Raw genomic sequence first — 25,911 nt, 5'->3', positions numbered from 1 at the left:
ATCTTGAGTCATGAGGCTCTGGAGTGAGTCACAGATTTTGCCACTTCAGAAAAAAACATGCAGTACTCACAGGGCCCCATGTCACTGTTTACTTCAAAGTCCTCGGGACTCTGTCCTCAACCTGTGTCACCAAAAGCAAGGCTGGACCGTCATCCAAAGGACACAGTAGAGCATCAGAGAGGGGGGCACACAGCATTTACGACACAAAGGTGTGCTAACAAGTATCACAAACGGAGCCTGGGGATCAAGACAACCAGCTTCCTGTGAGTTCAACACGGAGCAAACGGACCAGATGGGCATTAGCTGATCCAATGACCACGTGGGGTCCTAGCTGAGAGCGTGGCCCTCCCCACCTCTGACTGGTCTGTAAGGCAGCAGTTTCCATTCTGACTTTAAGACGCTGTTTGTCTCCTTGAGCTCATCCTTTCAAAAATCAGCCAGTGACCAGACCCCTGAGGTGCCTACCCACTGCCGTCATCACTGGAGCACACCACCCACCCTGCAAAGGGGTGAGCAGGGGCGAGATGCCGGGTGAGTGCCATACCTGGTCCAGCTTCCAGTGGAACTCCGCAGGCCGGAAGGTGTCAGCCTGGTCGAAGTCTTTCCGCAAGAGGAAGACGAGGCGGCAGTTGTGCACGTACAGGGCATAGTGGTGCCGGTTCATTTCTGGAAAGCAGAAAGAGGGTGTGAGGGGGTGAGAAAATCCCTGCGTCAGTTCTGTCACAGGTATCTTCACGCCACATCACGTAGCACACCTTAAAGGACACTGGCATTCCAGTTTCCTCTTTTACAATTGGTTCTGAGGAATGTTCTAGAACATACATGGTGGAGCTCACTGAAATGCAAGAAAGAGATTCAAGAAAGCCCACGGCAAAACTGCTAAGATGCCATTTGGGCTTTAAATCCCAATCTAACCTCTACTTAGATACTGCATTAGACCCTGGATAAAAATTACTTAGGTTAACAAGCTCTTTTATTTTTATTTTTTGGTACAAATAGTTTGGGAGGGTTAAGGGAGCTCTCTGACAATCACATCAGCCACTCTGGGCTCCTCTAACACAGGCTGTTTTCTCCTAGAGTGCTGGGCTTTTATTTCATCGAGTTTGAGAAGGGGGACCGCAGATCACACCTCCTTCTCTGATCTGTGCTGTTCAGGGGAGCTGCCTCACTTTGCAGTTCAGGGAGTTGCTGGCAGGAGAGGACTGATTGATTTTCCAGCATTAGACATAGTTCTATGACTTTCCAAACCTCTCTCTCCCCACACAGACAACGGACGAGACTTTTCCCTTCCCTGATATAAAATTTCCTTTCCTGCTTAGAAGATCTCATGTCACGGATTCCTGTAGCCGCAATGTCCCGTAGCCACCAGACAACACCCACTGAGAGAGCAGGAGGGGTCCTCGGACCAATACTGAGAACTCACATTTACTTCACAGCAGCCCACACAGAAATCCTCCATGAGGCACATGTTCCATACGTGTGAAGTGAGTGAGCAGGTGACAAGGGTCGTGGAAAGAGCACGGGCCCCACGGTCAGACAGACTTTGGGTGGCTGTGTCTCTGGGAGATGCCGGGAGGGTTACTTAGCCTCTCAGAGCCTCAGTTTCCTTAACTGTATCATGACAGGAATGCTGGATTATCCTCATCCATGGGAATAAGATCCTATCCTAGCATAAGAATAGGATATTGTGGATGATGCGTGTACATCCTGCCCATGCAGTTTGAGTGGGAGGAAACACCACCAATCCCACTTGTAGGGATGGGCTCTGACAGGTCCTGGCCAAACAGGCTCATGAGAATCCCTCTGCCACAGTGATTGGTTCAGGGCCCAGGCCCAAGTCCAGCAGCGCAGGCCATTCACCTGGCCACAGGGTTTCTGTCAGGAATTGGCAAGTGACTCAATTTAGGTCAGTGATTCAGGAATTCTTTGGAGAAGTTCTGGGAAAGAACTGCCTCTTTTTTGGCAGAAAGAAAAGAGACCTTCTTTTTCTCTCTAGAAGTTGTAATATATACCTGGGAGGCTTGGAACTGCGGCACCCATGTTTACTAACACAACATGGATACACACTCATGGTGGCAGAGCTAAGACATCACAAGGAAAAGGAGCCAAGACCTCGATCACACTTTGCCTGAAGCTGTCATAGCCCTCGACATTTTCTGTTACAAGAACCTCACATTTCCTTTATTATTTTTTTATTATCTGGTCTCAGTTTGATCTGTATTCCTTGTAGTGAAAGCATCTTAATGGATACAATGAGAAAATGTGTGTAAAGCATCTGCCCAGAACAGATGCTCAATGACTATTAGATATTATAAGGACTATTATACTGCTTCGTGACCATGGCAACATAACAAAGTAGTGTTGGATGCTGTTTTCACAGGAGCATATTTGTTTTTCAGGATGCAATCAAAGAATAGAAGCCAAGGTGGCAGGGTTGGCCTGGGCCAGTGCCTGGGTGAGCACTCCATCTTTGGAATAGCAAAACACCCAGATCTGGTTATGAAGATGTTTCTACATATTTCACAACTGATTCCCTGTAGTTTCTGTTGATAAATACCGGAAAAATATAAAACAGAATTTCCCCCTTTAGTTTTACTTGGAGTCAGGAGAGGTTGGGGGTGAGGAGGTGAAACAAGAAGAATGAGCGAGATCTAGAGCATCTTCTAGTGTAGAAGGTTTCTCCCTCCCTCGCCCTCCATTCGTCTGCATTCCTGGAAGCACCGCTCACACCAGGTTACCTGGTTAGTCAATGAATGGGCTGGTGACACAATACACTCAGGAGTCAGCTTCATTTCCTTTCCTGTCCTTCAGTGTTCTTTGTTGAAGCTAGCTCTGCTGCCTTTTCATCTTTGCCCAGACCTCTGGCAGATCCTAAAGCCTTCTGGATACTTTCAGATATTAAAATAGTCTTAAAGGGTTCTTTCAAAATCAAACATCACTGTCTCATATGGTTTGAAGAACTTCCCCTCTGCTCTGTCTTGACCCATGACTTGGTTGCCCACTGTGGGGAAAGAACGTGGTAAAGTGTGTTCTTTCATTCTTCTTGTTCCACTTCCTCATCCCCTGGCCTCCTCCTGGCTCCCATTGCAGTCAGAGGCAGGGAAGGTAGATGAGAAAGGACAATGTGGAAAGTCTCTTTAAAGAGCCAGTGGAATTTGTCATTTTCTCAGGGATGTCAAATGTCCTGTCATGGCAGGTGCCTATATACACTCCTTAATGGACACATTGATTGGCTTTTGGAGAGGCCCTGCAGAGATCTTCATATGGTACCCATGGCCACTGGAGTAGGTTTGGGTTCTGGTACCCTTTCCTCTCCCCACCTCTCCATAAGAAAGGACCTATTTATAGTCGTTACATAGGAATTGACCTGATAAGTGACACCCCGTTTCTGGATGGCTGGAACATCTGTACCTGCTCCAATCCCACCTTTGCTAGCCCTTACCTCTCCATTCCTGGTGTGAGTGATGCTTTTCCAGTTGACCTTTCATGATTCCTCTCTGTCTCCTGTCCTCTCTCAGTAACTTCTCCTTTCCCCCACATCTGCTTCTCCTGCTGGGATTATGTCTTCCTGGCATGCAGCCCTCTTGGCTCTAGTCTTGCCCATTTCTGGATACCCATTTGGTCCACAAAATAAGAACAAAAATACCTGTGTGCTGCCAAATTGTAGTATGGTACCCATTCCTCTACTATCTTTTTCTCCTCACCCCGTCATTGAGGCACCCCCATCAGCCTCTTGCTTTCAGACCCCATGGGCAACTTTCATACATCCTAAACTCCTAGGGATGTGAGTCAAACTTCTCCAGAGCTTCTGGTCTCTGCTCTGACACCAGACTGGAGCAGATCGAAGAGTGTTTGCAGTTCGGCCAACAGGTCACTGGGAGGAGATTCCCACCTCCTCTCTATAGTAGACAACCTCAATCCCACTCAAATATGAGTGATTTTCTGGGCATTTCTGAAAGTATAGGAGTATCCCTTCTCTTTCCAAACAGGCAGGGGGACCATCTTAGCACTCTACCAGGATGGCACCTCTGTCTCTTTCACCTGATTGCTGGGCCATGGTGGCCTCTCTCTCTTGGAAATCCCCATAGGGAAGTGGCACTGCATATGTCCACTTATCATTCACTGCTCTCAGTTGAAACTTAGAGATAGCAAGAGGGCTGCATGCCTGGAAGAGGGGATCCTGGTAGGAGGATCAGACATGTGTGAGGAGAGGAGTTACTGAGAGAAGGCAGGAAAGAGCATTGTTCACACCAGGCATGGAGAGATAAGGGTCAAACAAAGGTGGGCTCAAAAGGGGCACAACTGCCCCACACAATATCCTCATGGTGGAGACATTGTTATGTGTTCACCTGACCCTGTTTTCTTTGCTCCTAGACACACAGCTGAATTCAACTCACAGCTTCCTCTGTGGTTAGGTTGGGCCATGTGACCAAATTCTGGCCAATGGAATGTGAGTAGAAGTGAGACATGCCACTTTCTGGTCTAGCCAATACAAGTATTCTGTGCTCAACTGCATTCTAACTTTCTGCTCTGTGGTTGAAAATGGTAGCACCAAATCATGGAAAGAACTGGGGTCCCTGAATCTCGAGGTGAAAAGGAGCTTCCTCATTCCCCAGCCTCACTTAGGATGGCTGGACATGGACATGAGAGAAACTATGATGAAAGAGTGTTAGCCACTGAGATGTTTTTGTGTTGTTCGTGGTGAGAGTGCTTTTCTTTCTTACTTTTTAAAAACTGCAATGAGCCCTTGATGACTAATCAATTCTGTTATCCAACTATTTGTAAATTACTTCATAATTGGCTCAGCACTAATCAGTTTTACTTAGTGCACAAGACAGAAACTAGAGCAATCTTCACAAAGGGAGGGCAGTGAGGAAATTTACATCAATAGCCCGCCTCACATTTATGTTCTTTGACCTCAATAATTCAATTTCTGATCAGGAAATATCAGAAATGTCCATACAGATAGATACAAGAAGACTCATTATAGCACTGCTTTATTTGCATTTAAAAGACAATCTAAATGTCTACTGAAAGGTAGCCAGTCAAATGAAGTATGATAAAGCCACATGACAGAGTTTTAGACTGCCATACAATTCATATTTTAAGACCATTTTATCACATGGAGAAATGATGTTATAGAAAAGAAACAGATAACAATAGCATCACATGTATTTTAAAACTAGGTTGAAAATTATAAAGACATAAAAATACAATAAGATTTCACTTAGTAAAGAAATATACCAAATATTATCAGAAAATATCTCCAAGTATTAGGATTTTAGGTGGTTTATGTATTCTCTTTTATACTTTTCTCTGTTTTTCATGTTCCTGCTATAATACACATGTTGTTTTTATTAGTTGAACATTTTTTTTCCTGCTATGTAAAAGCCCTAATCAAACTTAATTTATTCCTGATATTTTAAATTTTAGGGCAAGGAGGTGTTTATAGATTAATGTTTTAAGTCAGAGAAATTAGAGAAAAATCTTCCTCATCTACTTTGTGCTAACCTTGAACGAATTTGTAAAGTGCTGTTTTGTACTAAGGCCCACGCTGAGCAGCTCCAGGGCTTCCTGGTTTGAAGGTGCCAAAATGCCTGGTGAGTGGACCGCTTTGATGAACACAAGGCACCATTGTCTAATGCAAAGTTTTCAGCCATCATGACCCCAAAGAATCCCGCAGAAACCCTGATTTATTGAGCTGGGTGGGATCCTAGGGTGGGGCCCGGCATATATATATATATATATATATATGTATATATATATATATTTACACATGTGTCAGGTTTTCTAGTGTAGCAGGGTTGAGAAGCACTGGTCTCATAACATGGGCTTGGAACATGGGGCCCAATGACCTGGGTCCAAGCCTGTTTTTCTTGGTAATCGGCTGCGTTATCCTGGGCCAGTTGCTCAACCTTTTATCTTCCAATTTCCTTCTCCTTAAGCAGCAACATTAATACCTGTCTGACCTGCCTCCCAGGGGTATTTGATCCATTTCAGCAAGGACTGTATGTGTGTGGCCACTACCCCCAGTTCACGTTGCTTTGCACTTGTATGTAGATTCCTAAGCCCTTGTCGCGTTGACACTGGCTTCTGGATCATCATGGCGGCACCCCACCTGGCACTGCAAGGATCAGGCAATGGGACAATTCCTCAGACTGTGGGCTGAATTCTGAACCTGGTCCCAAACCTCAGTGCCGTGTCATGCAGGTAGGTGGGGACCTTCCATGAAGGTCCCAGAGGAACCAATCCCTGGCACTGGCTTGGACACAGACGTACCATGCCACTAGGGAAAGCTGGGCAACTCTCTCTGTCTCATTCTCTGTATCCAAAAATACATGAACATTTATTGTAAAGACTGATTGAAACAGGAAATGTGGGGTTCTGGTAGCAACATAATGTGGAACCAGAGGTGATAATGATAAAAACATCAGGTAAATTGATGGAGCACTGATTATATATTTGGTGTTGCTAAGTGAGTTTTGTACTTTATTTCGTATTTATTTTTCCCATTTTACATGTGGGGAAATGGGCTCAGGGAGATTCGCAACTCCTCAAAGGTCATCCTTAAGTAGTAGCAAAGATGAGATATGGATGTGGCTTTCTGACAGTGAGGCTGAGCTGTCAGCCATTCTTCTATGCTGTCTTCTCACTGCAATACCTGCAGTGGTTATTTATTTGAGCAATTTAACAAAAGTAGCATTTGAAATGGGAAATTGTGGAATTATAATTTAAGATGAAGTTGTAAAATTTGCATAACATTTCATTGTGCGTGTGTGGGTGGGGGTGGGGTAGTGACCAAGTATGGCATTGGAGTTAGCTGGCTCTAAACTTACATTTCTGTTCTGATACTTACACGGGCTGTATGACTTAAAACAAGCTATTTAACCTGTCAGGGATGTTTCCTTATCCTTAAAATAGGAAACACAATAATGTTTTTATAAAATTGTTTGTAGAGATGTGAGACACTGTTGAGAATAGTAATAACTAACAGGGATTGCACTTCCTACGTGTCAGGTACTGTTCTAAAGCACTGTACATACTTTAAGTCATTTAATCCTCATAAGGGAGGATTTCTGGTCAAGATGGCAGAGAAGGTACACACTGCTTGCCTCCTCTCACAACCCCGTCAAAATTACAACTAAACTACAGAGTAACCATCATTGAGAATTGCCTGAAGTCTAGCTGAACAGAAGTCCTATAACGAAGGATATGCTGAAGAAGCCATCCTGAGACTGATAGAAGGGGCAGAGACACAGAACGGGCTTGTCCCACACCCACGTGTGACCATTAAAAATCGGGAGGGATATCTTGGCTGTGGAGGTTCCCCTCCCCCAGAGAAGAAAGGAGTCCCAGCCACATACCAGGCTTCCCAGCCCAGGGTTCCAATGTCGGGAAGAGAATTCCCCACAACTTCTGGTTGTGAAAACCAGTGGAGACTGTGGCTGAGTGAGACAAGGGCTCCTGGAATCCCAGGTGTTCCTCTTAAAGGGCCCAGGCACAGACTTAATTGCTGATGGACTCACTCGCTCTAAACCCCAGCTCTGGGGCAGCAGCTCGAAAGGTGCCAGGGACATACGGAAAGGAAGTGAATAGTCTGGCTTCAGGGAGAGGGACAGCTTTCTCCCAGACAGAAGGAATAGAGTCAATAATATTATAATAACTATGTATGGTATCAGATGGGTACAGATTTATTGGGGTAATTACTTCATAAGTTATATAAATGTCTAATCACTATGCTGTACACCTGAAACTAATATTGTACATCAACAGTAATTTAAAAAAAATATTTTAAAAATGTAAAAAAGAAATCCTCGTAAAAACCCTATGAGGTAGATAATACTATAAAGATCATTTTATAGACAGGGAAAGTGAGGCTCAGAGGGGTTAAATAACTTGCCCAAGGTCACACAGCCAATTAGTGGTGGAGTGCTCTTAACCACCAAGCTGTGAATTGCTTTGCACAGCAGCTGGCTGAAAATGCCTAACACATGTTAGCAATTATTACTGTATGGCAATAATATTCAAACTAGGAGGGCCCTTTCACTGAAAACAAACTTTTGGAAGTCTTACCATATATAATATAGAAAAGGAGGAGCTGCTTTGCTTGAAGTTAGGATGCACCTCCACCTGTGTCTCATGTATAGCAGGCCTAAGTTACTTCTGGGGAGATTGGGGTTCTGAAGAACTCAGGTTGAAAGCACCAATCCCAGCTCTTGCATTCTTTGTCTCTGTATATCTACTTTTCCCCCCTTTCCCGGCTCTGCGCTACCCCAAGGCCAGGAATCACCAAGCAGAAAACCAGAGAGCAGAATCATTTCCAGGGCCCCTCTCATGCTCCTGCTTTTCTCCCATGTCCTGGGTGGCTGTGTCCCTGTCTAACCAGCTGGGACATCCCAGGCTGGGCTCGAGACTCACCAGTTTTATCTGAGTTGCAGAGGATCGTTTCCTTCTCGGCTCTCACGCCAGGGCTGGGACCATGCTTCATCCACATGGTGATGGTGAACTGGTCCGTCAAGTTCTTGGGCACAATCCCATCAGGGATCTTGGCACCCTGCCGGCCATCAAACTTGAAGATCATCTCGCTGCTGTCCACCAGCAGGCCTGCGGTCCAGTTGGTGGCAGCGCTGGGAGATGGCAAGAGGTCGATGATGCCAGAGGAGGCTCCTGCAGGGTCAGGAGACAGAAAGAACAAAGGACCGTTCCTCAGTAGGTGTCCTCGCCTTCTGTGCTCTGCTGCGGGGTCAGGAGGAACGATAGTTGACCCTTGAACAACACGGATTCGACCTATGCCGGCTCGCTTTTACGTAGATATTTTTTTTCGTAAATATTTACTCTATATAGGTATTTTCTCTTCCTTATGATTTTCTTAGTACCATTTTTTTTTCTCTACCTTACTTCACTATAAGAATATGATAGATAATACATATAACGTACAAAACATGTGTTAACAGACTATTTATGTCATCGGTAAGGCTCCCGGTCAACAGTAGCTACCAGTAGTGAAGTTTTAGAGCGTCAAAATTTATACTTGGGTGTTTGACTGTGTGGGTGGTCAGCACCTCCAACCCCGCATTGTGCAAAGGCCAACTGTACTCAGCGTACTTACTGAGAGTCTGTGCCCAGCCCTGAGCTAGGCGACTCTGAAAAGGCAAGGGCCAGGTACCACCCATGCTCCTTAAATATGTATGGTCTGCTTGGAGGGGCATCAGAGACTTACAGGGAGAGGTATCGCATGTGGCCAGACTGTTAACTTGGAGTGCCATTAACTATTATATAAGGAAAAAGTGCTGCAGAAATTTAGGGAAATGGGATTCCCCCACGGGCTCTTATGAGCAGGCGAGGTTCCTGCAGAAGGGCCAGGCTTTGATTGGGATCAATGGATTCATTCATTCACTCACCAATCCATTGACCCGTCAGCCATTTCCTGAGTGCTGACAAGGTACCAAGACCCCTGGTAGGGGCTGGTGACGTAGAGAGTCAGCACAGTCCCTGGTCTGCAGGAGCGCCAGACCAGCAAGTCGACAGCCAACTGGGGCACAGCGTGATCAGGGCTATGATGGGGGAAAGTTCTAGGTTGTGATCCCTTGAGGAGCGAGAGCCACTTGGTACTCACCACACTTTTTTTTTTTTTAACACCCATTTGTTTAGGCCCAGTGGTACAGGGGTTGATTTCTGAAGTCAGCAAAACTTGAATTTGATGCCTGGCAGCATGACTTGTAGCCTTGTGACTGTGAGCAAGTCCCTGAACCTTTCTGATGTCCCACCTCCTTCTATAGTAGCTCCCCTGCCCAGGGTGTTGGGAGGACTGAGTGAGAAATTGCCTCAGAGCTGGCAGCAGCACGCTCGCCTCAAGGTGAATGCTCACGGCATGTTAGCTATAACTTTATTATTATTATAATTATTATTTCGGTTACCACTATGATTCTAGGCTAAGGCACAGGGCCTTATCTTGAAGCAGTGGGAGTGTCACGGGCAGATTTGTGTCTTAGGAGAATCACACCGACCGCTTTGTGGAGGGTGGAGCTGAGGTGAGAGGGAGGGGCTGGCCCCAACAGAGGAGACTGGATCCTCCAGCTGGGAGAATCCTTGCGCCTCCACTGACTTCTCATTGAAGCTCACATGTTGAAGCAGAATTCTCTGCATCCCTATGTTTCCCCACAGGAGAAGGCTCAGCAACTCAGGGAAGGAGGAGGGCCGGGGGCTTCCTGATACCGCTGGGGAGTAAGAGCCAGGGCGTCTAAGGTTTGCCTGGTGCTGGGGGCCACAGGTGTGGGGTTCTCTCCTGGACTAGCTGTAAATGCTGATGGGTTTAATGGACAGTGGTTAGGTGTATTACTGCCATTTCTCAGGGATTATTGGACTTCTGAATTCTGCATGTCAGAGCCTCACCTCACCTCGGGATTGGGTTCCAAGGTCAGCCACCACAAACGTCTCCTGTAATTAAAATGACCAACATACCCAACCAGTTTTCCCTCCAGCCTTGGAACAGATCAGGGGCTCTAGAGCACCCACTGGCTTGTAATTGAAGCTTATGCTCGGTGAAAAATAGGCTCTGTTAGCAGTGAAAGGCTCTCCCTGGAGAGGCCTCTGGCATCTGCAGGGTCTGAGAGGGCGGGAGAATTCGGTCTCCCACTGCATGATCACCTTGCAGGTTATGCTCATCAAAGGCAACTATGAGCAGCCCGGCCTGCATTATTCACCTGCGTATCTCCGAGAGTTTGGGCTCGGAACCATGTCTGCCACACAGCAGACAGTCCATTAGAGTGTACAACTGCCTTTCCTGCCATCCAGATACCCAGCTGCTTTGGGCGTCTACCCAATGCTCATGGGAGCTTGTCCCCCAGCCTCTTGTCCGTGCCCCACACCTCTTACCCACACCTACACGTTCTCATCTCATGCCCCCACTTACAGCCTCATTTGGTATCTATTTTACTTACCTGGCAAGTTAATTCACACTGACGTTTTAATGACTAACAAAGCCTTAGGGGTTATCACCCTCTATAGATATTTGAACGAAAGAAATCTACCAAAGTGGTAGCAGGTAGAGACTTGGGGGTGGTTTGGGAGTGGGAGACACACGTCGTTTTGGAACAAGTTGATTTTCGTAGAACCCCCCTAGAATAATACAACATGGCAACAGCTTCTCTGATCCATAATTGAGTTGGCTCTGGCACCAGAGTTTGTCCGGCATGAAGACAGCCTGTTGAATGGGGCACACACAGAGTGTGTGTGTGTTCCTGAAACTTCAGGGGACCAGAGACACAGGCTGAACACTCAGAGCTCCTGATTTCTAGCTGAAGCCAGTGCAGCCAAGGCCATGTAGTGGGCTCAGGGCAGAGGTGTGAGGCCGGCCTCCATATGGTGGAACCAGGGCTGGCTTTGCCAGGGCTCAAAACCCCGCAAGTCGAGGTTTCTTTTTGGCTAAGGACCTTGCCATTGTTAAAAAGCAAGTTGCACTGTGTAGCATTCACAATGCAATTAGCACCATAGACTAGTGAAGGGGCTGCTTGTAATTCCCCCGCCACCCCAACAGGTTTAGATGGAAGGAGAGGGGTGTAATGCAAGTACAAGTATGGGGTGACGGGGGGAGACACAAAGAGTCTGGGAGGGGAAACTGGTTGCATTTGCCGAACGCCAGCCTCAGTCATATATCCTATATGTATACAACTTTGTTTTTCATAGTTACAGGTCTTTATTATCATTTTCCTAGGAAGCTTTTTTTTGGGCACTGAGTGCCAAACCTGAATGAGGTATTTCAATGCTTTTTCTTAGTTACTCAGCTATGTGGTGCATACTATTATGATCCCAATTTGCAGATAAGAAACCTGAGGCTCCATGACTCCCATCGTTAGGGCCCATCGTTAGGACGTTACAGCTCTTTCCTCTCCTCTGAGACCTCCCCACTGCACCACCTTAGTGAACTTGGAGGGTGACCTTGTAGTCTCCTGCACATTTTACAAACATGGAAACTGAGACCCAGGCAGTGGAAACGACTTGACCAAGATCACACAGCCACACAGCTGGCTACTTCCAGGTCCAGCTCTCAGACAGAGCTAATGTTCTTCCTACAACACAGTAGAGCGTCCTGCCAAGCATGGCCCGGTCCCCGGGGACCCACCTCCCTACACAGGTGGCTGTCCACAGAAAGGCACGTGGAAGACAGCATGTGCCCTGGCAAGGCCATCGATGTACCGCTCCCTTGTCTTCCCCGGGAAGGGGAGCCGCAGGCCAGCCTGCCTAATCTACAGGTGTTGCCTACGGGAAAGCACCACGCTGCAATTAACCAGATGGTGAAGATCCCACAAACTTAACAGCTTGTATTTCATTTCTTGGTTCACTTAAACAAACAGAGAGATTTGCTTTCTCCAAAAGTTCTTCTCTTTCCTCTCCCCAACGGATTCCACAGAGAGCAGTGAGTAAACAAACACATCACTTGCAAGAATGGTCTGGCATCGTCTGCATATCAGGGTGTATTTAAGACGTTCCGTGGGACTCCTCCATGAAGGTCCCAGGCTGCTGAGAGGTCACACTGGCCTGGGGCACAGCAGCTGCAGCCTGAGCGTGGAGGGCTGGGAATCAGAGGTGAAGTCTTATTCAAGGTCCCTGAGCCCTCCCAGGGTGGGGGAGCCTGTCTAAGCCTGCATGTAAATAAAGATGGGGGTGAATGGGGTAGATTTCAGGGCACATTGTGGTGGGAGAACCCAAATGAGCCTGGGGCAACGGTCACTGTCTGGACTTCTTCTTGCAGGGTTTGCATTTTGCTCTGGATGGTCTTTGTGTGGGCAGTGTCCTTAGTACTTCAAGGTGGGCCTGTGGCAATGGTGATGGACATGCCTCCTCATGGTCTACCATGGCATGGAAAGGGATGGGTATAAACAAGAAGGTTTCAAGGGAGAGGAACCATTGTAATCAAGGACAGAGGCCTCATTCTATAGAGTATTCTCAGAATCAGCAATATCAACTCCATATTATTTTAATAAATGTTTACGTAATGTCTAAGTTATGCCAGGCACTGTGGTAAGAATGCATCAATGAACCACATAGAAATGGGTCCTACGTTTAGGGACCCAATAGAAAGTCATTTATTTTTGGTGGGTGGAGCTGTTCAGTGGTGGCGAGTCTCAGGGAAGCAGGGAGGCCCTCTTGACAAACGTCCTACTAGGACCGCGTGGTGGCAGAGTGCATTCTGTTCTCAACATGCTTCTCTGACTCACTGATATCACTTTGCCATGTGACTTGCTCTGACCAATGAAATGCGAGTGCAAGTGACATGTTTCATATCAGGCCCTTCAAGAGGGCCAGTCCATGGTTCACCATGGGTCTTTTCCATGTGCCGTGAGATCAACAGCATTCTAGAAAAAGGCTGTTCCTTTAGCCTGGATCCCAGTGGGAAGCCAACATGGAACAGAGCCACAGTCAACCCAAGAAGGACCTGTGGTAAGAACGATAAATAAACCTTTGTTATTTTAAGCCAGTGAGATTTTGGGGTCACTTATTACTGCAGCATAACCTGCAATGCTGACTGATAACCGACGTAAGTGATTGACATGAGCAGCCACAACTCCCATTTTTCCATCTGTATACCTTCAGCACGGACAATAGAGGACTTCCTGGTGTTTTCTTTTCAGGAGCTCAAACCTGGTGATCCTATAATCAGACTATTATTCCACTTCTGGAATCCTAGACAAGAAGGGTTCCTCTAAGGCCTGAGAATCAGAAACTTGGATCTCTTGGTAAAGTAAACCGGGCTTTGGATGAGGGGTGGTCGGCCAGATTCCTGGAGCAGGGCCATGGATACCCAATTGCATGAACCGCCTGAGCAAGGCCACTGTAAGCAAAACACCTTTTCTCCAGTATAGGAGGGCATGCTGTATGGTAGCTGCATAAAAGATCTCAAAGAGATAAGCATATCCAAAGAGAATCCCACTGCCTACTGTCGTCATCCAGGAGTCAATGTGTGCAGCTTTTTGCTAATGTGTGATTAAATCTGATTCCCAATAGGCGTGCACCAATTTCCCTTACAGTAAGAGGCCCACTTCAGCTCTCTGAGAATGGAAGCACTGGCTATGACGAGGGGACTAAAACTCCTCCCCAGAAGCTCTAATTCTTTAGGGGTGTCTTGGAGACACTGACGGTAGCTTCTTGTAGTTGGGCTATTCTGTGGGTATGAAAACCTCCGACAATGATTCTTGGTGAGGACGGTTTCATTAAGGTGCCAGGTGTAGTAGAAAACAGGAACTTAACTTTTTCAACACGTCTGTTGTCCCCCAGGAGACCAAATTGTTAAGTGGTCTTATTATCCTCCATGTAACCTCAAGAACTACAGCATTTGGACATTCAACAAATATTTGTTGAATTAATAAATACTTGAATGAATAAGTGAATTCTCTGTGAAAATCTCCTGGCTCACAAGTGTATAAATTCTGAGAACAACTTAACATCTAATGATCTGAACTGCTCTGACGGAGCCATCACTTGATTTACTAGCACGCTCTCGTTCTGTGGCCTTTCCTTCAACAAGACCTGTCCTCGCAGTTCTTGACTCCACATACAAAACCGCTGACCAGGCTGTCATACGCAGGAGGTGCTGGCTAGCTGCCAGGAGTCCTGCGATCCCGAGAAGGCACAGCCCTTGGCCTCTGGGCTCTGAAGGTCATGTGCGTCACAAGCAACTTTTCTATTTACTGTAATATGTAGTGACTTAGGGGACCGAACTAGGCCTTTTCTTGGGCTGTTGTTAATGTCAAATTTAATTTGGCCAAGAGGTCTCACTGAGGGTTTCACCATGCATTTCATACTCAAGGCAGTTCTGTGATGCTTCACCTCCGGACAGTTTGGTACTGAGATGGCAGAGTCCGTCTTACATCTCTGAATCCAGAGGCAGTGATAAGCATTTTCCTCAGCATCTCCAAGAAGCCTGCATTTTGGTAAAGCAAGGGCAGTGGGGGACCATTAGGCCATGCCCGGCCCCACAAGCTGAAGGGGACATGGGTTCAGGACCCTGCTTCGGTTTTGTTGCACAGCAGAATGGAAGTTTCTCAGTGTATCAGCCTTAGGAAGCAATATGCCTGATGTCCAGTACTTCACTGGAACCAAAGAGGCTATTTCAAGTGCTGCTGCACCGGTCAGGTACTTCGTGACAGCAGGCTTTGTGCCAGCTCTTGTCAGACTCCCCCTTGAACAGGACTCTCTTATTCTCCTAGTGGAGCTGAGGTTGCCGGTGGAGGAAGCAGGGGGACAGTGACCAGACAGACACCCAGTGTCCCTCCAGGCAGATAACCCTGCCTGAGTCATCGCACAGCTGCAGCATCGCAGGGGAGACGCCAGAGCTCCAGGGCACCCAGGAAGCACCCCGGGACCACTTCCCCCATGAGCATAGAGGGCAGGACGAGACTGACTCAAGGGAAAGGTTCGGAATGATGAAGGGAAGAGACAGCATCCTAGCAGGAAGAAAACACGAACAAAGCCTTATGAGATGAGAACAAGCCAGGCACGGGCCAAGAGGCAGAACATCGGGAGGAAATGGGTCAGAACGATGGCTGGGCAGGTCCTCGGGAGGGTCGCGCATCAGCCTAGAGCTGGGCACACACACCTGGATGTTACTCAGGTGACAGTCATCATTGCTCCCTAAGTCTGCTCTCACCCTGGATTCCTAGTTCTCACGGGAGGCACCCTCTTCCAGTTAGGTGGTCACCCCGGGGTCATCTTAGATTCTCTCCTTCTCACTCCTGACTGCTAACGGATCATTAACTCTTGCTGAATCTGTCTTAAAGTCATCCCCACTGCCACTGCCCTGGTTCAGAACTCATTATCTCTTGCTTAGACTGTGGCAACAATACCCTAATTGGTCTCCCTGTTTCCATCGAAAGTCAATAAAGATTAGTAGCATGAAAAATGCATGAATGCCAAGGCTTTGTGTCATGGCAGTTCCCTGGTTGTGAAACCCCACGAGAACCTTGTCTACCATCCACTGAAGACACACAGAAGCTTGTCTCCAGAACCTAGGGTGCCCCACAGGAGTCAGGAATTACCACCTGCACTCCGTTTTAGACGCCACCCAGCCTGAATTTCCCTCGCAGCTTGCAGAGAGCACAGGCCTGAGGAGCTCCGTCTTTCAGACGCTGCCTCTCCCCCCAGATGCACCCCTGAGTCCCACTCATTTGCTTCTGCCCTTCGTTCCTGAGCTCCCCTCAATGGAATTCGAGACTCAGACTCCTCATATGGAGGCAGGGGTGGCCAGCATCAGGGTTCCTGGGACAGAGCTCCCATGGGTTTGGAGGGTAGCACTACCAGGAAGGTCACCAGAAAGACACACAGGCGTCTCAACAAAGGGTCTCTCCGAACAGGAGACAAGCTCGCACGTACCTTCAGGAAAACTGCTCTCCTGACTGAATTAACCTGCCTTCCTGCAGCATGACCTGGCAGCCCAGAGGAATGAGCTGTGTGAACACCAGATGCAGTTTTGTTCTAAACCTTCTTCCCTTAGAAAATCCTTCTCACTCTCTATCTCTCCTCTCTTCTCAGCAACATTCAAAATCAAATCACAAGTGCGTGCCCTTGGGCCCATCTAATCTTTAACAAGCTGATTCCATCATCTCCTACTAACCTGGAGGAGTTTAGGAAATGACTGCAACCCACGGTGGCATGGGGTCGAGTTGAGTCATAATTCATGAAGGTGCATGGGGAGTGAAATGGGATATTCAATGTGCAACGTCGTCTGCGATGGCTTCTGTGCAGGCAGAGTGAGGGAGAGGACCGGGGGCAGTGTTCTGAATAGTGCGGGTCCCTTATATCCATTTTCTGCAAGAGCTGTTTGGAATATTGATGTTGCGGTGTTTTCCCGGATCCGCTCCATCATTCTGGAGGAGAAGCCTGCATTCCCACAGGCCTTCCTCGCTGGCCTGGTGGCATGGTAAATGGGACATGGTGATACCCAAGCAGGGTTTATTTTACATTCAGGTCTAAGATGTTCACATGGTTCTTTGGGCAAGAGCAGTGTAAGTGAAGGTGCACTGGGGGCAACGTTGGGGGAGGAAGGAAATGCTCCAAAGACAGTTGTGGGGGATGGGAGTCACCAGGAAGGGAGGCAGGCTGGACTGTGTGTTCAGATCTCTTCAAGGACTCTTCAAGGTAAAGTGCATATTTGTTGTAGCACTTACATATTTCTTAGCCATTTAACCTGTGTGTAAAACTGTGATAATGTTTTTCTCTTGCTCTTTTTTACGCATCACTGATAATGTTTTTGAGTGTTGTGCTCCTCGTCCCATTTCCCCCATTTCCCTTTCCTTTGGTGGAGACGTAGTTATCCCTAAATACAGGCCCAGAGGAAGAGTGAGCTCTTCCCTAAGCTCAGCACAGCACTGCTGCAGTCAAATGTGAGTTCCTGAATATTCCTGGAGACAACAAGAAATAAATAAAATGTGTGTGGTGGGGGTGATGGAGGCCCATCAACACGTCGAGAGTCTGGTTTACCAAGCCTATGGGGCCCTTCCCACCGCGACCGAGCGTCCTCTCGTTCCACAGGCTGACTTCAGAGATTCACATTCTAGCTTCCAAGGCCTGGCCTGGCATCCCAGATACTGAGCCACAGAGACTTTCCTTCTGCTAGCCCTACCTTCAAATTCTGGCTCTGTCACTTTCTATTTGTGTGACCTCGAACAAGTCATGTTTTCTCTCTGGCCTTGAATTTTCCATCTTTCAAGGTGGAAAATTCACAGTGAAGATGAGAGAATTAAACAAAGTAACGCATGTGAAGAGTTTGGCAGGCTGCACAGAGGAGGTGCTCAACAAAGCGTAGTTCCCTTGTGCAGCACCCCTCCCTCAGCCCTGTTTCCTCGTTTCCGGCCTGCTCCTTCCTTGTGGCACCATCTCAAAGCCCAGTGACAGCAGGCCTCCTCTCCCCCACACTCGGACACCTTCACTGCATCTACCGCCACCCCACCCAAGCCCCTCTTCTCTGGTGTGGGCAGCCAGGCAGGCTTTACTGGCATGCGACCCAGCACCTGTGCTTGCCGTGGGCCCCCAGCTTGGTTTAATGCTTTGCGATGTTGTTACAATTCTTAATAAGATCCACATTTTCATTTGCACTAGGCCCCACAAATTATGGAGCTGGTCCTGTGGGGAGGAGACAAACCTCTCCCCAGGTGACTGACACTACCGTTCGTATTGGTACCTGGTCAGGGGTCTCAATGAATCAGCACAATGGAAGGAAACTTGTGTTTCTTCAGGCCCTGTGGTTGGTGCTCTCGAATACATTCTGTCATTAATCCCTGTTTTACTGATGAAGCATAGGGGCTTTGTCACTTCACTTGCCCACAGCCACACACTTGGTCAATGGTGGGGACGATCAGTGTGCCTGATGCCGAAAGCTGTGCTTTCTCTTTAACCATACTAAGTCACCTTCATAGTTACCTGGGAGTTACATATACCAATGTGGGGAGAGGCGCTGGTTCTTTCGTTACACAATAAGATAGGCTGTATATATATCATTTAAAAGCAATTAAAAAAAAACCCCAACAACAACAGGAAAATACCTACCACATAATTTCTGAAGGGACTTCTCTGAGTAGGTCTCCCGGTCACATCCCTTCCCAATGTAATTGGTCTGCAGCTCTGTGGTGATCTGAATGGAGGACACGGCCCCCTCACACGTCTCCAGGTGGATGCTAGGAAACAGGGGTACACTCCCCGAGCCAGGCTGATACTCAATCCTCTTGGTCCAGTCTGAATAAACAAGGAAAGGATGAAAGTGAATCAGATACAGCCGGTTCTGCTATGACACTTGTTCTGAACATGTAAATTTGTTCCAACACAATTGATACCTTAGGGAACAGTTTGAAGATAACGGGCACTTCCCATTTGGTTAGGCAAGGGTGCCTCCCAGAGAAATACCAGGTGAAGGCAGAAAGTGCACCCAGCTGAAGTGGGTCATTTAGGAATGTGCAAAATGCACACACGTACACACCTCAAACATCTACCAGCCACTTGGGTCACCTTGTGTTAGGAGCTGCCCACCTGCACCTGTGGTTACAACTTTCCATCCCACTCCGAACAGCCTCCTTCCCCCTGTCCACAATGATGAACAAGCTATAACCTTTCTTATGCCCACTTCCGTAAACGCCAGGTCTCTTCAACGTCAAGTGCCATATTTGTTGTAGCACTTACATATTTCTTAGCCATTTAACCTGTGTTAAACTGTGATGTGTTTTTCTTTCTCTTTTTGATGCGCCATTGATAATGTTTCTGAGTGTTGTGCCCCTCGCCCCATTTCCCCCATTCTGCCTAGTGTGGTGATATTTAGGAACACACATGTCTTGTCACGAAACAAAAGAGAGCACAGCAGTTCGGGGATTATATGAGGTCATGAGGTGGGGTACAAGGATTCTTTCCCAAACATTCAGGACTGTGACCCACTTAAGTAGGACTGATAGCCTTGTCCATGCTTTCTAGGGGAAAAAATAATTTGGAGACGAAAAAGTATTGGAGGAGAATAAAATCACAATCAAAATGGCACCACACAAAACAGAGCAATTAACAAAAATAAATACTAAGAGTGCATGTACATACAAATTGATTAAAGTAACAATAGCAGTGATTGAAAGGCAGAGCCGATTGCAGGCGACGCTCACAGTGACCAATAACAGTGCTTGCTGACAACAGTGGGCATCCCACGCTCTGCAAGGACCCACACCTGAGAGGTCTGTGCAGCCCTAAGGCCGACTTGTAGGTAGGAGAGTGGATTTGAATCAAGAAATGTGAGTTACGGATACTATTGATTTATGCATCTCAAATGTTCGCCACATAGAATGTTGCTGGATAGTATCCTTTTGTTGAAGTAGAAATGAAAATCTGTGGAATTGCCTGCCTTCAAGGTACGAAACCCAGCGAGTCCTGCATTTGTGGGTCAGTCTGCAGCCATCAGGGGGCCCCTCACAAGCCCCCCCTGGGCCACTGGCTGCCATCTTGAGCAGTACCAGGAGAGTGGAGGTGGCTGGGCTTAGCGGCCAGCCAGATGGCTTCATTCACGAAGCACTCATTTGTTTGGGGTTTCCATGTACCAGGCTCTGCTCGGCGCATCAAGGATACAGCAGTGAAGGAGTCAGGAGAGATCCCTGCCTTGTGGGGCTGGGGGAGAGAGGAAGATGATGACTGAGCCCTTGCCATCCTGTCACAGAGGTTAAGTGCTTTGAAAGAAAAAGTGGGGGCGGACGGGTGGCTCGGATGGTTAAAGCATGAGCTCTGGGCAATAGGGCTGCTGGTTCGATTCCCACATGGGCCAGCAAGCTGCACACTTTGCAAGTAGAATGAAGTCAATGAGCTGCCTCTCAGCTCCCGGGTGGTCAGATGGCTCAGTTGGTCGGAGCGTGGGCTCTCAACCACAAGGTTGCCGATTTGACTCCTCGACTCCCACAAGGGATGGTGGGCAGCGCCCCCTGCAACTAACAATGGCAACTGGACCTGGAGCTGAGCTGCGCCCTCCACAACTAAGACTGAAAGGACAACAACTTGACTTGGGAAAGTCCCAGAAGTACACACTGTTCCCCAATAAAGTCCTGTTCCCCTTCCCCAATAAAATCTAAAAAAAAAAAAAAAAAAAAAGAAAGAAAAAGAAAGAAAGGAAAGAAAAGAAAAAGTGGTGACAAGGGTCTCTTTAGATCTAGGGAGTTCCTGTTTGATCTGAGGCCTGAATGTCGAGGATGAATGTGTGGGGAAGTCTCAGAGAAGCATGTTTGATCTTAGCTTGACTCTGTCAGGTCAGGAAGTTCTTGGGCAGGTAAATGAAGGTCTCCAAAACTGAGGCACCTCATCAGTAAAATAGGGGCCATAGCACCGACGTCACAGAGTTGACGTGAGGACCACGTGTGACAATGTGTGCATGGAACACAGTCGGGCCCCGATCGATATTGTTCTGGGAGAGGAAGGGAGAATTTCAGTTCACAGAGGACGTCTCCCTGCACTGCAACCTTGTCCCATTCCAGATAACCATGTAGTATGGGTTTAGCTCCCAACCCCCATAATAACCAGACGCCATTTGAGGGGTTTTCTCAGATCACACCTTGAGCAGAGATTGCACACCACGGTTGTGAGGTTCATCTCTAGGGAACTTGCCATGGGAGGGTATCTGGACGAGAATGACTATTAAAGAGAATATACCCAATCACATCTTTTTCCTCATAGCCCCCAGGAACAGCGTCTGGACTGGCTCATCACCTCCCTAAGGAGCTGCTAGAGCCCATGCTCCAGAGGCCCCAAGGTCAACTTTAAGGGCAAACCACTAGAAGACAGGAGGGCTTTTTGGCATGTGTACCTGGAAGTCACAATGCTGTGAGAAGCGGTCCGCATACAATTAGCCTTATCGTGCCCTAGGTACAAAATGTTTCATGCCATAATGCGTTTGACCATGCTCTTTCGTCTGCGTGGAGCTTCCTTTCTATCCCCTTCTGTGTTGTCATCTCCTCCACGCAACCTTTAAGGATTTCTCCAGTCTGGGTAGAAACCCTCCTCTGTGCGCTCACAACATCCTACATGTTAGACTATGGCATTAGGTGATTGCTAGAGTAGATGCTTGCTAGATAGTGGTGGAAAGTGTTAATGAATCCTACAGGATATCATATTGAAAGTACCCATTTGTGGGCCTGTCTCCCCCAGTAACACGGAACTCTTAAAAGGCAGGGATTGTGACATTTATTCTTTTTATCTTTCCACACGTAGTTGAGAGCACAGGAAATATTTGCCAGGTGCATCTGGGATGCCCCGGACGCCTAACCTAGATTGCTGCCTGCCGTGGCAGCCCTTAAGCCACAGACAGAACCCACGGCCTGTATGTAGCACCTACCCTCAGCCTGCAGCAGCTCATGTTTGGTTCTCTTTGTTCTCAGCAAGAAAAGCGGTCCAGAATTGATGATGGAGGAACCTGCTTCCTCATAACAAGAGATGGCATTACGGAAGCAGTCTCTTTTCCTTCCCTCCCTCGCTCCTCTCTCTGGATCCTCCTTTTCTTTAGAGATACAGATTTAAAAAATGGAGAAAGTGGTTTTATGCATGGGGACCTTGGTGTGAACCCTACAGCACCAGCTCTCGAGGCTCTCTTACTTCTGCTAGTGTGTAAGAGATGTCTCACAACACCTGCTTCTGGAAGTTTCTTCTGTTGGAAAAGCCCAAGACTTCCTCAGTGTTTATTCCCTTTATTCTGTGGGGACTACTGACGACTTTTTCTCATCTAGATATTTTGGTGGTTAACCTTTGATGGGAAATTCCACCTCACACCCTTTTTAGGAGTGCAAATAAAGAAGCAAATAAATAATGAAAGGAAAGTCAGTGGAGGCACAGTCCTAGCAGTTTTCATTCCTCTTGCCACTGGCGGCTAGACGGGCAAGGACCTCCCTGGGGAGAAATCAGGCACAAAAAGAGTTTTTAGGAACATCTCATCTGCCAGTTGCTTTCATGACCTCATGAGGCTTGCTTTTGAGGGTTTATGAGAAGCAGGCAAAATTGCAACCATATAGTAAAATAAATCGATAAAGCTTTCGGAGTGCAGTATCCTTAAGAGAGTGGGAAGCTCACACAAACATCTTTCATTTTCCAAAAAAGAGCTGGGATGGGGATTGAGAGAGCAAAAGCAAGTCATCAAGTTCAGCCTTTGCTGCAGGAAATGTCTGTTCATCCTCCTTTCCTGGAGGGTAGGACAGCACGATGCTTAAAAGTATGACCTCTAAAGTCAGTGTGCCGGGATTCAAATCCCAGCCCTCCCACTTCCTGTAAAACTTGGGGCAAATCACTTACCCTGCTTGAGCCTCAGTTTCCCCTTATGTAAACATAGTACTTACCACCCAGAGTTTGAGGGGATTGAATATAGAGTCGCTTCAGCATCAAACACAAGGGAGGTGTTCAGTAGGTACATTATGATTAAAATACCATTTATTCAATAATATTTATTGCAGGAAATAAGAGGACCTACAATTATTAAGCACCTATAAGGTGCTAAGTGCTTTTACATCTCGTTTTTCATTGAATCCTCTCAGCAATCCAGTGAGTAGATGTTATTACCTTAATTGCACAGATGACAAAACCACGGCTGAGAGTGGGTGTGACTTGCCCAACGCCACACAGCTCTTTTAAAATAGCTCCTCCATCATTCTGAGGATTTGCTAGACCTGAGAACAATGATAGTTTTTACAGGTTCATTTTTGAACATTCAATTAATACTGATGTAAAAAAGGAAAAGGTGATCATCTCTGATGCTGGCAAAGGATCAAGGAGTGTTGTCAGTGTCATCTCTGCCTGACCTTGAGGGCAGTTTGTGGGGGCCAAGGGGCTGCTTTGACACCGAAGAGTGGAGAGATCTGGCCTTGAATTTCAACTCCCTCAAATGCTGGTCACGTGACCTTCGCAAAGCAGTTCTCATCTCTGGGCCTCCAATGCCTCACCTGTAGATTTGAGATAATTGCACCCCCTTATGGGCTTGGTGTGTGAACTTTTAAGGCTAAGGGCCCAACACAGATATCTTCCTGTTAGAGCTTCATGTTAGGGACATCCGCTCCTTGGTTCACAAGCTCCCCAAACTTCTCTGAGCTCTCCTGCTTGGAAACAAAACCTTTTCAGTTTATAAAGGGCCTACAGACTAGTTTATGGATTGTGGTTCAATTTTTTTCTTCAGTGAAGACAAAGGAAGCAGACCACCTGTTATTTTAACAACCAGGCTCAATTACACTGCAAGTATTCCTGAAAAAGCTGACATTGGAATGCCTTCAAATTAAAATCTTTCTCCGTGGATTAAGGCTTTAGAAACACGATGACTTTATTATAACTCCTGCAGAATTTGTGAAACATATGTTTTCTTATCAGGAGAATATTAACCACTTAGAATTCTCGTGTTAGATGCCTGGAGGTAGAAAAACGCTAATCTGAGACTTCTGGAAAGCACAGGCTTTCGGGGCTCTTGTAATCCAAAACATTCAGGTCCACTGTTCCAATTCTGCATGAAAGGGAAAAAGACACAGGAGTGTCAAAACACTTTTGTTTCCTTCACTGTGCATGTCAGGGGCCTCCATCTCTTCCTGATCTCAGGTTTCAGCAGCTGAAGAAGCATTAGGATTGTGAGGAAATTGTTGGATTCATGCAAGGTGAATGGCTGCATGTGGGGATGCTGGGGAATGGGAGGGATAGGAAGGGGGCCTCCCTGAACAGGGATTGTTCAGACCGCATGATATTCTAACCAATCTCTGCAGGCATCAGCCATCTGTCATCTTTCCTGAATTTCTCTGAGAGATGGGCAACTTTGACTTGGGCACCAAGGAACTTCCTTTCCTGCTGGGAGAAGCTAGGGAGGTACCTTTGCTTAGCAGTGAGCGCTTTTTATCTCCACTGGCCGCCCACTGCTTCTGAATTGGGGGTGGGTTAGGTACTAGAGATGGGCTGGAGAGGTAAGCAGAGGTCAGATGATGAATGGTGGCTACGAGGTTTGGATTTCACCTTAGGGCCAGTAAAGAACCACAGACAGGGCATGAAATATCCAGATTGTGCTTTGGAAAGGTCACTTGGCAGCTGGCTTAGGCCTGGTATTCATTTTCAGAACATCAGAACACTCCTAGTAGCTACCTCTTGATCAATCCACGTAGAGGGTCATCTTTGACACGGTTACACAATGGGTAATTAAATACAATTTAATTAAATTCAAGAGCGTTTACTCTGCAGCTAGACAGACTCAGGTTTGAACCCTGGTTCTGCAGCTCTTTGGCTGTGTGGCCTTGGGTAAATCACCGAACCTCTCTGAGCCTCACGTTTTCATTTGTAGAATGAGAATAATACAAATCTGCCTGGCCTATTGCTTTAGGATTTGGAGAAAAAGTATGCAAAGCACCAGGAACAGAGCTATTGTTACTATTATTATTATCATTCTTATCATTATTCCAGATGCCATGTGTTGACTGTGCACCTATTATGTGCCAGATAGAGCCCTAGGCATGGGAGGCAGAGAAGTGTGACTCGCGATCCCTACCTTGACAGAACTCACAGTCAGCAGCAGCCATATAGCAAGACAGAGGAACAAAGAGCAGTTCCCAGGGAACAGAGGGGAAGAAGCAAATAATACTGACTAGGGCAATCAAAGGAGGCTTCCTGGAGGAAGTAACCTAGGTATTTGTTTTAATATTGGTTTTATTATTATTTAAGTATGGTAAGGCCAACTGATCAGGATATTATTGCCATCGAAAAGATTGTTTTACTCACAGATCCTAAGGAGAGGGGACATGCTACCCCACAGAGGGCCAATGGAGAAGCACCGGGGTCAGTAAAGAGGCAGAGGGAGAGGGGGAGACTGAGGGAAAGAGCCTTTACTGTGGTTTGCATGGGAAGGAACAGAGGAGGCAGGGTAAGCAGGCTTAGGGTTGGGTAGTCTGGATAATTTCCGCAGCCTCTGAGTTATCGGGGTTGTCTGCCTCTAGGTGTCTGGTGCATGGCCCTGGGATGATGACGGCAGGTGGATGGTGACCCAGAGTGTGAGAGCTCAGTAAAGGAGATGGTTGCGGCGTGGGCCCTGGATTGGTAGGTGTGCTTTTGAAAACCAAGTGGGCAAGTTGATTCCTATCTCTAGGAATTGGCTAACTTTGAGACGGGCAGTCTCTCCAGGTCAGCAGGGTCCCAGGTGGCAAAGCATCAGAAACATGGACAATAAGAGACATGGTTAATACAGTACTGCAGTGGGGGAACTACTGGAGGGCAGAAGAGAACGCCACGATGTCTCCACCATGGCCTTGGGACTATACAATGCTAAGGGTGCCATTCAGCTGAAAAATGATGTGGATAGTATCTCTGCTTTGATCCTACAACTCAGCAGCCTGGCACGACTCAGAAAGTGTAGACGTATATGAAACTGTGGGCAGGTCTCAAGGGGGTCTGGTGGGAGATGGG

General features: G+C 47.2%; 1 protein-coding gene across 1 annotated transcript in view; it reads right to left on the bottom strand.

Annotated features, from left to right (window-relative positions):
* The window catches only part of CLSTN2 (calsyntenin 2), a 569,251-nt gene that overhangs the window by 86,335 nt on the left and 457,005 nt on the right, over window positions 1–25,911 (bottom strand). The window contains exons 6-8 of the mRNA XM_033132678.1: window positions 18,541–18,726; window positions 8,419–8,667; window positions 545–666 (exon numbers count right to left, since the gene is read on the bottom strand). Of these exons, the coding sequence (XP_032988569.1) occupies window positions 545–666; window positions 8,419–8,667; window positions 18,541–18,726 (557 nt within the window). The remainder of the gene's footprint in view (window positions 1–544; window positions 667–8,418; window positions 8,668–18,540; window positions 18,727–25,911) is intronic.

Source organism: Rhinolophus ferrumequinum, chromosome 17 (assembly GCF_004115265.2).
Source record: "Rhinolophus ferrumequinum isolate MPI-CBG mRhiFer1 chromosome 17, mRhiFer1_v1.p, whole genome shotgun sequence".
In the NCBI taxonomy this organism is placed as follows: Eukaryota; Metazoa; Chordata; class Mammalia; order Chiroptera; family Rhinolophidae; genus Rhinolophus; species Rhinolophus ferrumequinum.
This window is presented reverse-complemented; position numbering and strand designations above follow the sequence as displayed.